At 36.2% G+C, this 12,359-nt stretch overlaps 1 protein-coding gene across 2 annotated transcripts in view; it reads right to left on the bottom strand.

The window, feature by feature from the left end:
* Positions 1-12,359, bottom strand: part of LOC147079460 (uncharacterized) — a 179,382-nt gene that overhangs the window by 57,530 nt on the left and 109,493 nt on the right. For both annotated transcript variants that reach the window (XM_085941231.1, XM_085941235.1), the window contains exons 13-16: positions 7,415-8,042; positions 6,150-6,313; positions 4,115-4,622; positions 1,591-1,723 (exon numbers count right to left, since the gene is read on the bottom strand). In XM_085941231.1, the coding sequence (XP_085797357.1) occupies positions 1,591-1,723; positions 4,115-4,622; positions 6,150-6,313; positions 7,415-8,042 (1,433 nt within the window). The remainder of the gene's footprint in view (positions 1-1,590; positions 1,724-4,114; positions 4,623-6,149; positions 6,314-7,414; positions 8,043-12,359) is intronic.

The raw sequence follows: 12,359 nt of genomic DNA, 5'->3' as shown, positions 1-12,359 counted from the left end.
ACCGCAAGCACAGGTGGTACAGAAGAGATTAAAGAACGAGTCATTAGTTTTAATTTACTTCACTTATTTTTTTCATTACACGTACGGCGGCAGGTTGTCAGTGATTAAAAATGTGTAACACTATGAGCTCAGCACTCAAAATTGGAAAAAAAAACATTTAACCGCTATATAATTTTATGTATGTTAGACATATAAAATTTAAATGTCTTAGATTTACAATGTCATAAATATATTTTTTAGAATAATTTCGACAATTTTCGTAAAAACATAAAGTGTGAAACTGACTCGGATAGGTAGTAATTTTCGTAAAAAAAAACTAATGGAACGGGGAAAATCTTTCTGGAAGAAAAGTTAAATAATAGTAAATTTTCTTTTTGGGAAAAATAGGTCGGATTAAAAAAAAAATGGAAAACAGCGTAAAAAAGGTCTGGACTTGTTTGGGTGTTATTCTTTCTGATTTTTTCACAGAGAAAGCCACTTCAACTTGATAACATATATTAAGGAAAAGAAAGAAAAAATGTCTTGACCTGGATTCTGAACGGATTAAAAAAATGAAAAGTGCTTGGTCAAAGAAAGCTAAATATGCTGTCTCTGATTTTTAAAATATTACAAAAATAATTAATATATAATTATTTTTTTACATCTACGCATATAAGGGTTCCCCACCTCTGGTTTAGACACACATTTTCTAATGATCCTAATTACATCACCTGGAAAAATCTCAAAGACACAACAATTAGAGAAACACGGCGCTTTGCGCCTCGCGGGGGGGCTTGCCCCCCCTGGGCCCTTCAAATGATGGTTACTTAAAGCCTGACGGCTAAAATTATTAAACATGGATACATGCTTAGCCTACTGATTCTCTGAATGCTGGTTGTCCAAATTAGAAAGAAAATTTATTTGTCAAGGTAACCAACCGATTGTGATAGCTGAAATAAGTTATGTAATTTTTAGAATGAATTTTGTCGATGTGGTGAGCGAAGATCAAATCGATGCACCACCCACCACGAGTAGTTGAGATAGCTGGATTCGTTATCAGCAGAAGTCCTAGTACCTCGCATCAAATGAGATCAAATGATATTCACTTGTATTAATATATGTAGTAATAAATAATTAAGTAATATATTTAATAAAAAAGACGACAAAAATAAACGACTTGTCCCTGCTTAAGTATTAATGAAAAGTTATAGAACAGCTTGAAATTTGTTAATACTTATTATAATAGTTATAAGAATTATCAAAATAAATTGTGGAGCGAGCACCTCGCGGCCATTTGGAGTCTCTAGCGGCCGCGCTACAATTGTGACCGTTACGCCTGTGCGATTTTTCGTAACGAATCCGCCCGGGAGGTCAAGGCAACATGCTAAAAACTTGAAATTCACTGTAAGTATTTGACCAACCCGTGAATCTTTCTTGGATATAATATTCTCTAAAATGTACGAAACCTGTTCAACTTTAGGGATATCTCGTCAACAGATTTATGTTGAATCAAGGTAAAAATCATTAGTAGTTTTGGTTCATGAATGACGCTGAGACGTTTATATACCTTCGAATTGTATTTGATAAACACATCACGAAAAAAATGCTTACCTTAAGGAAGTCTCTCAGCCAGAGAACTTCCGGTTTCGGGTCTCCAATAACTTCGCAGAGGATGATGACGGTGTCGCCTTCCCTGGCCTCGCTCGATCGAGGCTTTTGGATGAACATCGGCTCCTTGGAATATCTGCGAATATAAACCATACCTATAAATAATGGAACACTTAAAAAAATATTACTAAGTATACGTAGCTACTAAGGTTTGCAATCCTGGATAGAATTTTTAATCCCAGAATTAGATAAAGACAAGTTTGCAAACAGACCGGTAAAAGGAACTAGACTGGTGGAACTCGAGACAATTAACTCATAGACAAAACTAATGATTGACCGAACAAAAATAGGCACACACGGTAGGTACTGAAAGGTTTGGAAAATGTTACCTAATGAATTTGTTTATCTCAGTGCCAAGCAGGGTGTTAGGGATACAAACGCTGCACCCGGTTAGCAAGGTTTAAGGGACGACAAAAGTCCTATGAACCAGTCACCAGAAATTGAACCTTGTTATAAAGGTACTTACAATATTTCAAGAAAAAAACAATTTGTCTCATGAAAAAAAGTGCATTTTTCTACAGTATTACTAAATACTATTTTATAAATTAAGGCTTTCTTGCTCCTCGATACATATCGATCATTTCAAGTCGCTTTGTGTTATAATTCATATTTTTTATGAATAATTTTACAACTTTTCTTGGACTTTTGCCATATTTAACATTATTATTTTTTTTTAGGTGGTGGCAATTTTTGGTTAGCACCCGGGCGGCAGACACCCTTGGCGCGTTCCTGGGCTCATGTATAACTTAAAATGGGTGTTGTGATCCTATGTCATTAGACGAATAGGGATGGCAAAGGTTATATTATCTTTGCTAGACACAATCTTGACAAACAGAAATATGACTAAAATACGCCTAATACGATCGTTAATCTTCTTCATATGCATTTACGGTGTGAAAATGTGGACACTGAATGTAAGAGAGAAATAAAGGAAAAATGTCTAGACGCTATTAAAAAGATACTCACATTTTCATGGTCGCCCAAGCGTACAAATATATTAAAATTTCGAATGGTTTCTCTGACCATATTGACCGCAGAATCACCGACCAAAGTATGGGGAGGCTGATAATCGAAAGACAAAAAGCTACAGGATGACAATAATTAGTTGACCATTACAATACTATCCTTGTAACCTAGGAGCGGCAGGTTATATGAAAGTATGGTGAAGCAGGCTAGTATGGCGAAAAAGTATGGTGGGGCGGGCTGGTAATCAATTTGTGGCAAAATTTGAACATTAACATTATATTATATGGGTTATAATGACCAAAATAAATCCTCTATGATGCCCTGATTTTTTTTTATCGCGTCGCTATTACTCGTAAGTTATCGGCTATTGTTGGCCTGCTTCATTCAGCTGTATGAGAAAGCCGATTCGTTGCCCCTCTTTTAATTTAATACCTCTATGCTTGTAACTCATGATTTTCTCTTAAAAGGTAAACACGTTTTGGCAAGTGGGATTGATTGTTAGATTATTACTAGCGGCAACCGTTTACACGTACGAAATATAATCGATATAAAAGAGTGAGTGATACAATTACCAAATTATTATTACTCGAGACTGATTTGGCTAAATTATATAAATTAATTAAAGAGCGTACAACAGTCTACATAAAACATTATTTTATGTTCATTGGCTTGATTTCGACGAAAAAAGTCACAACTAACGATTTATAATATGTAAAATTACTAATAATAAAAAATGAGTTTTTAGTTATTATCGTAAATGCAAACGACATAGGCTTACCAATCTAACTAACGTCATTGTGCATAAAAATACATAATTTTAAAATGTTCCAGGAACATTGCTGTTTGGAGATGTGCTGTGTGGAGATAAAGTCGTAGTTTCTTGGGTGTAGGTATCGAGGAGAGAGTTTATTTATCGATGCCTACAAGAATAAATAAATACAATGATAAAGATGACAGAATAATGTTATAATCGTGGATATGGATGTACTGATGTGATTGACTATATTGTTGAACTGACTGGTGATGTACCGAGATGTTAATATAATCGAGTGACCGGACTCGAGATGAGTGACCAGTTATGGATCGTTCTGGCTATTAATTTATACAAATGCAGTCCATATATTCCAAGACACATTGTCGCAGTAAAATAAATCATAATATATATTATTGATCTGGGTGATTGAGAAAATGCTGATAATCGCATCCGCTACTTTGTAAACAAAACATACATATTGTTAAAGTGTGTCACCCTTGTAATTCTGAGTGGTATGATTGCTATAGATGTTATGAGAAATTATTGAAAAAATCTTGGACCGAGTGTGATTTATATGAGCGTATTTCATTTGCCGGAAGAGTGATTTTAGCAGATTAAGCTATCGATCCAAGTGTCCCTTTTGTGATGTGTTTGGGTATATATGAATTTAAATTTTTAAGATAATCGATATTATAGTCATATAAATGGTGTATTGTTACATTGTAAATATATGTATCAACAACTTACGGTGCACCAGGCGTTCTCAGAGTGGGCATGGAAACAGCGTCGCTTCCATCGTCTCCATCGCGAGATTCCACAGTGACTTTGGCAGCGCTGCTCGCCCGCCCGACCTCGTTGGCAGCGGTGACCGTGTACACGCCACCATCTCGCCGCGTCACGCCAGCCAACGTCAGCTCCACCGCTCCGTCACGGTCCAGCGTCATCACAGCCCGCCTGCTGGGCCTGAGTCTTATTCCATCGCGGTGCCATGCGACTCCCACACTCGGGTAGGCCTCCACGCACGCTCTGATCCTCAGTTCGCCTCCTTCACGGATTCTGTATAGAGGATCCAGTCCGCAGACAAACTCTGGAGACACGTACGCTCTGATGCCTTTGTCGACCGTGAGGGAAGCGCGACAGCTTACGCTACCCAGGGGATTTGTCGCTGTCGCGCAGTAGCAACCTCCATCTAATAGGGCCGCGTGACTTATCTCAAGGGTGTGGAAATGTTCGTCAACCCAAAAGGAATGACGCTCTATAAAAAAAATGTTATGTATATACATGTTATTCTTCTCGAAATGTTAGTTTTAAAATGCTGATCTGACGCATCCCTAGTATGGGAGCGAAATATGCGTAGCAGCAATGCCGTGCAGTGACATTTTCTTGTAAGGATACTGTTGAAAAAAAATATACCAACTCTTTGATACGTTACAATATTATCTGCTTAGGAATTTGTGACTAATTGAAAAATGGCGGGCGTCTAATGAAGGTGAATGGAGTGTAGTATTGCTGATTGTTACCTCAGCGATATTTAAAAAATATCTACGTAATAGATAATTGTACAACAAATTCATTGTGTTATTGCGTAATTAGTATTTTATCGATTATTTCTGGAAGGCTTTTCATTTACTGCAGGCATGTCCAATGCGTTGATCCCGAGTTGGATTTTGATCGATCATATCATACGCCCATAAGAATTGAATTGTGAAAATTTAAAATAATATTTTGAAGGGGATGCATTCATTAACCATTTTAATTATTTTCTTAACCAATTTACGTGAAAGTTGTTTTCAAATTGATCACGAGGAAACCCGCGTGGCCTCCTAGTATCATTTGTGAGTGAAAGAAAAAGAAGGTGTGAATTCCGTACTTTAAACTGTAGATTAACTTTCCTTTACCGTCACGCAGTGGTCTCTTTGCATAGTATGATAATAGTGTGACAATAAGTGACAAAAAGAAGACCGATAAATTTTCATGACGAATGAGAAATTTAGTTTTTTATGGTAAGATACAAGTGCTATTATAATAAAATTGTCCTGTTCCTGTATTCCTATGCCCTGTCTGTGTAGTAGATCATCGCCAGTTTTGATACTGGATAATAGTTCACAGCCCACTTAAAGTAGGGGATGCTTAATTTTCAGCATCTATTGACCTTATGCCAATGCGCAATTACCCATTAAAATTTAACTATTATCTATTTTATAAATATTTTACGATGAATGTTTTAGATAAAAATACAGTATGTTGTACGTAAACAATAAAGAATTACAAAATTCATTAATTAATATTATATTGATTGATAAGAAATTACCAATACATTTGATTTAAATAAATGCGCTATACAATTAATTCTGCTAACAAAATGTTCCGGAACACTATTCCGGAGCGTTCTTGTCTGAAACATAGTTTATATATTTATTAGATTTATCATAGGTCTAGAAGGGCTACAATAGCATAGGTCCCAAAATTAGTACGAGCCCAGGGGTCTTAAAAATAAACACATATTTTTCAGACTGTCACGAAGCACCAACACCATTGATGAACATCGATCATGTATACTTCCTCGAATGCAAATTAAGCATTAATATAATTAATACATTAGGTAGTTATGTATATTTTGATTTTTTTAGTGATTTATAGACCGAAAGTTATTATAGTTTATAAACAGAATAAAACGATTGAATATTTTTTATTTGCCTAACACATAGGGGCCCTAATACGAACCAAACACAACATGTACCTACCTATGTTATGTCAGTAATTATTATTATCTATTATTTACCATCAGAAACGATAGGGTCTCCGTCCATTGTCCAGGTAACATTCGGGGCAGGGTTTCCAACTGCTTGGCATGTGAGTCGGACCGGGTACGTGACTTGGACACGCCTGTCTCGTAGGCGCATTGTAAACTGTGGCGCGCGTTCGCTGCGCTCGTCTTCCCGCAATCTACAAAAAAAAATATTGGACACGAGTGACACGACTAACCTCACTCTTTCAGTTGTTCGCTACGCGACTTTAGACGCACGATCTTCGACATCGCGCACACTACGTTTTCACGCAGGAAAGAATGTGCGTGTGCAGGCCGCTTAGTTCGGCTAGTAATATGGGTGGTAGTTAATCCACAAGGTACAAACGAGGATTGGAGCAATGCGGTCGAATTTAGACAGATTCAACAGTACACTTCTAACAATCTCGTCCAATACTAGAGTTTACCTGTGGTTATAAAAATATAATTTAATTTAATTTATTTATATAAAACAAAAAGCATTAGGCATGCGATCATTATAATACTGGTCTCGACCTGACGCCATCTCAGAACAAATTTTTAAAGTTAACCATAGCTACTTAGGGGTAATTGATAAAATGAATTAAAATAATGCTGTTACTATTATACCCCGTAATGGGATGGTCAAACACTATTGTGGGCGAATCAAATAATATAATATTATATTGAGAAAGTCTCGTCTCATTTCAGTTTTTTTTTTACAATTTTAATGTGCGTTTTAAAAATTACAATTAAGCATTTATATGCAATAGTTTAAGTAAGCAAATATATAATACTTATTTCCCAATATATATAAGCCCAGGCCCCCTTCGACTATAAATTCGGCTCTGGATATTGAATCTTCTTCCCGGTGGAGGCTTCTGTGGTTTCTGTTTCATATATCCATTGACTGGCTCATTTTCATATGTTTAGACCAGCGCTCGAAATAGAAAATTTTACGAACCGGAGCACTCGATAATTTTACGTAAATATTTATAATACGTGCTTATTTATACACATGTAAATACACAGTTATCTAATTTTATTTGTATTTTATAAAAATAAATGTGTTAGATTTTTTTGTTTCATAGCCTGTTTAGCTCAGACGGTCAAATTAATTTTACCAGGAGACGGAGAGATAATTTTAGGGATTTTATGAACCGGAACGGCGCTCCGGTGCGTTCCAATCCATGTCGAGCCCTGGTTTAGACTCCATCTATAAATGAACAGCAAAATATGTCTATACAGTTATTATAAAATATCTATTAGTGTATTGAACTAACCTTTTAAAGTTTTCATCGGCTTGCCAAATAAGTCTGTCAGTGACGACTGCCAACCTGACAAACGTGGAAGCTCGCCCCTCCCTAGTGATAGCCTCGCATGTGTACCTTCCAGCGTCCTCATCGGTGACGTTTTCAATCCGAAGTCTGCACTCCCGCCCGCGGGAACTTACTCCAACATTGTCCGAAAGTTCGACCTCCTGCCCGTCTTTATACCAGCAGATGTCAGGGAACGGTTGCCCACGCACCGAGCATTTCAAGGTCACAGATTCATTAACCAACGCCTTAAGTTGTCCAGGAAGATGAGTCGTGAACTCGGGAACCTGTGTGCTTTTCCCGATTGATACACTTGAAGAAGTCTGTACTGATTCTCCCCACCCGTATCGGTTTCTAGGGGTTACTCTGAATAGGTAGTCTCCCGGTCGTAAGTTGAAAGCGTCAAAGGAGTTGATTGGAGTGACTCCCAATTCTGCCCACCGTGCGCCTCCATCGCCTCCAGTAATCCACGCATCGACACGATAAGCGAGGACCGGTGCTGCTCCTTTCGATTCGGGTTTACCCCACCAGAGTGATGCCCAGTTTTTCCCCCCATCTACAGCTACTGGTTCGCTGCTAATAGCTTGTGGCACGTCTGTTAAAATTAAAGAAAAGATAAAGTAGGTAATTATTTTTTTCAGTATAAAGTCGTCATTATTGTTACGCCTTTTATGGTCGTAGAGTTTAATCGTGTATTTCTTACACCGCGATCAAAAATTTGGATTTCTCTCTAATTTGGGCCAAAGTAATTATAAAACTGCGCTAGTCGATCATCATGGATGGAGGAAATTTCTGGAAGAGGCCAAGATCCGCAAAGGCTTGTATAGTCAAAAATTATGTAAATGTTTCTAAGTTTTTTTAATTTTTAATAAATAAGCTATTGTTTATCAGGACTGATTCAGCAATAATTACTGAATTACAGCACCCAATCTTATTTTTGTAAAATAGAAAAACTATAATATTATGTCATTCGATTTACTCAGTTTAATTGACTTGAACCACTTGTATAAGACAAGGAACAAAACTTTAAGTATGTAAAGGGTAGTTTTTTGTAATTATTGTTGCCAAAATTGTCACCCTCGCCGTGTTCCCCATGGCGTAATACCAGCGCATCTGCCTGTTGACCGAAAAGTTTGTATAAAACACAGTGAACATGATATTAATACTATCGACCGAGGGTACTTGATGGAATTCGAATTTAATTAATTATAATGGATTTAAGTTTTCTAATACTCTATTTGAGTAGTTTTTTGCGACCCTGGTTTCGTCTTTCGGTATCTTCAAGCACATGCGCACTCACCAATTGCAAATACACACTGACAACGATTACAACTAATTTTGCATTATATATTAAAACGTTACAATATCACCTGGATTTACTGGCAACTTTTCACTTTGTTATAAACTCTGTACAAAAAAAGAATATAATGATGTGACGGTAACCTCTCTCTGAAATTTTTGTTATTTTTTTTTAATCCTGAACTGTGCTAGACTAGTTCCTAGACCATTGTTTATCTTGGACAGAAGTTTAATCGGCTAGACTTAAAATAACTAAATTCACATCGTTAGAAGAGAGGACCGCGTAGTCATGTGGTAATCTTTAGTTAATATAAGAACGCCTATATCTACCAAAGAATAATAATCGAAATATTTTACTTCATTAACTTAAGCGTATCACCAGGCCCCCCCGCAAGGGTTACAGTCGCCCTATGTTGGAAATAGTCCAGTACCTACCTATATAAAAAATCTTTTTTTTTATCAACGACACACTTTGTAATGCATACAAAATTTATTTCTCATGTGATTCGTGCCGTTACGAAATTGTTTTTAGTGATACTTTTGCGTATCTTATTTAACACATTCAGATGAAGTTTAAAAGTAATAAAAATTACTTGTATTCATTTGTGGGGTGAAACTTTTCATATGAGCAGATCTAGATCTAATCTTACTGCCACAGAACAGATTAATAAATACAATTCCGATAGACTATACCCCATTACACTACATTTTGACGCCGGGTTTTGAATGTGTGAGTGTTCTACAGCGCTCGAAATGGAAAATTTTACGAACCGGAGCGCTCGATAATTTTACGAAAATATTTACATACTTATCTAACTTTATGAGTAGGTATTTTATAAAAATAAGTGTGTTAGATTTTGGATATGGCCAATTTCGCTCAGACGGTCAAATTATTTTTTCCACGAGACAGCGAACAATTTGAGGATTTTATCAACCGGAACGGCGCTACGGTGCGTTCCGGTCCATTTCGAGCCCTGGTGTTCTACGAAAATGAACCACACATTATAGGCGTGCAATAGTGAGTTACTTAACCGGTGGTCCGAGAAGATTTTTGGGTGGGCCGATAAAATTTTCTGCACTACCTAGAAACCCAACATTTGAAGTGGGGTTGTATTATATTTCGACAATTGTTTCAAAAACAGTGTAAATATAAATATTTATTATTTTATTCCAATGTTGATGGTCTGCAAAACATTTTTTGATTTTTTTGTGGTCCGCGGATGTTAAAAGGTTAAGAAACATTTATCAGTGTGTGTTGCAACCTTCAAATACATCAATATTGAATAAGCGTCAGTGTATAAACCGATAACAGTTGTCGAAACGAAAGTCAACGGTATTCTTGACACGTGTTTAAGTTTATCCCATATTCTTCCACAGTCGAGATCGGTTGCCTGTTACTCCACACCCGATAGGTATTTCAGTTCCTATTATTTCTGAGTTCCCTGATTCGTTTAATACCTAAATTACTTATCTATATCAAAGATTACAGTGAATTTTTTTAGTCAATTCAAAAACATTGATTTTTCTACAAAATAAAAAAATCTGGGTATATTTACTCGATTTATTGATCTCGAAATACCGAGATCGAAAATACCTACTAAAATTTCGGAATTTTAGTGCAAATGTTTTGATAGTATTAACCATTAAACGTTGTATGTCTGGCTGGCCTAGACATCGTATTGCTTACGTGTACCCTGGTTACTGCAGTTGCCCTTTAGAAATAAATAATAATGCTGTTTCTTACAAATAGATTGCAAAAAGTTTTTTTTTTAATAAACATAACTAGATATTTAAAAAAAATGGATTTATTAAATTTGAAATATGTTGCCATATTATGACAACTGACTGCAGTGGCGAAGGGTGGAGGTAGGCTGTTAAGATCCGACATAAATAGAACACACTACACTTTTTCAGTCAAACGTACTGGTACAAGTCGGTTATGGGGAAGTCAACGGCAAGCACATTTTGAAAATAGTCGATATACTGGATTATTTGCTAGGTTGGGTTTGGTTAAGTTAGGTTAGGATAGGTTAGTTTTTCATTATTGAATTCATGAATTTTGCCCAAAATCGGCTATCACAATTAGCACGGTTCCCGCCTGGTTTCCCCATAACCGACTTGTACCAACGTATTTGTTTTATTGAACTAAAACTACATTGTATAGATAGTGTTTGTTAGTTTTTAAAATACAATTAAACCCTACCTCAAACCTAAAAAAATGTTCGTGTATCTATAAAATACCTAAAAATATGCCATGATGTATGGTTTCATCATTTTAAATATTTTTTAGAAAAATGAATATTTTGTATTGATTACGGTTTGGCATAGACAGGGCTTAATGAATTAAAAAAAACTAACCAACACCATCTGCTATATGTATTCTTAGTTCAAATAAAACAAATACATTCGACAGACAAAGTTTAGTGTGCACTATTTATGTCGAATATTGACAGCCTACCTCCACCCCTTGCCACTGACTGACAGCGGTTCCACAGTTGCAGTAAAGCATATCAAAGGACATGGTCGAAAGAGACACGATTTGCTTGTATTTCTAATTTACTTACCTACCCACCTATTTTCTTTCGTCTTTCCCGTGTATTCCGGCGGTTTTTATATCGTATTTTAAAGTAATTTATTTAGTCATGATTTTAATCTCAATATTATACGGCCACCTATTTCCGATCCAATTGCTCACAGCGAACTGTGCCAACTGCATACGTACAAATTTCCGGACACGTTACAACTGAGTTGAGGTGATTCTATTATGATTATTATTTGATAAAACTAGATTGGAAAAGTTAATCCAGGGAACCCAAAAATAAGGGAAGTTGGTTACCTTCTGGGTGTGGCTATAAGAAGGTACAATTATCGAGCGTGGAAAAATATGGGTTAAACTTAAACACGTTTTTAAAGAATATGTTATTTTGGATAGTTACGCCTGTATCCATAATATGCATTAAAGTTTGTCACGTAAACGAAACGAGCAATCAAGATAGGTAATATTTTAAAACTTAAGGTAAAGCTTTTCATTTCTTGTGTTTTATGGTAAACCAAATCTTGCTTCAAATTATTAGTCTATTTTCTATGGGGACTGGCTTTTACATTTTTTATCTAATTAATCTAGTATGAGTCCGGATTAATGAGTCGTTTGATCGGCAACCCATTCACTGCTGCAAATTGGAAACAATTACGAATAATATGCCAAAGCCAAAACAAACGAAGAATGCATGTTAAACCACAAAAGAAACTTTGGATAAAGAAGTATGCGGTGCTCGGTGGATGTATGCGGCGGCGAAGAACTAGGGACCGAGAAGGGTGGAAGGAGCTGGGAGAGGTCTTCATCCACCAGTGGATTGACATTTGTGTGTGAGGGTAGATACTGGAATTTGAATTCTAATTGATTTACTTTGTTATGTTGCTAAAGACTAATGCCATTTTAACTCATTCGCTGCTGACTAGATAATGATTTTTTTTAAATTACCACTTTTAAAATGCACGTTAATTACATCGATCGGCCGCCTGGTCATTACGCGCTAGGTGCGTCTTCAACGTCCAAAGTATTAATATTTAAATACGGAACAATGTAGAGAAAAATGTATTGATTGTGTTGATA

The sequence above is a fragment of the Rhyacophila brunnea genome, unplaced genomic scaffold, assembly GCF_057557595.1.
Source record: "Rhyacophila brunnea isolate RB1 unplaced genomic scaffold, BYU_Rbru_1.0 scaffold_1, whole genome shotgun sequence".
NCBI lineage: Eukaryota > Metazoa > Arthropoda > Insecta > Trichoptera > Rhyacophilidae > Rhyacophila > Rhyacophila brunnea.
This window is presented reverse-complemented; position numbering and strand designations above follow the sequence as displayed.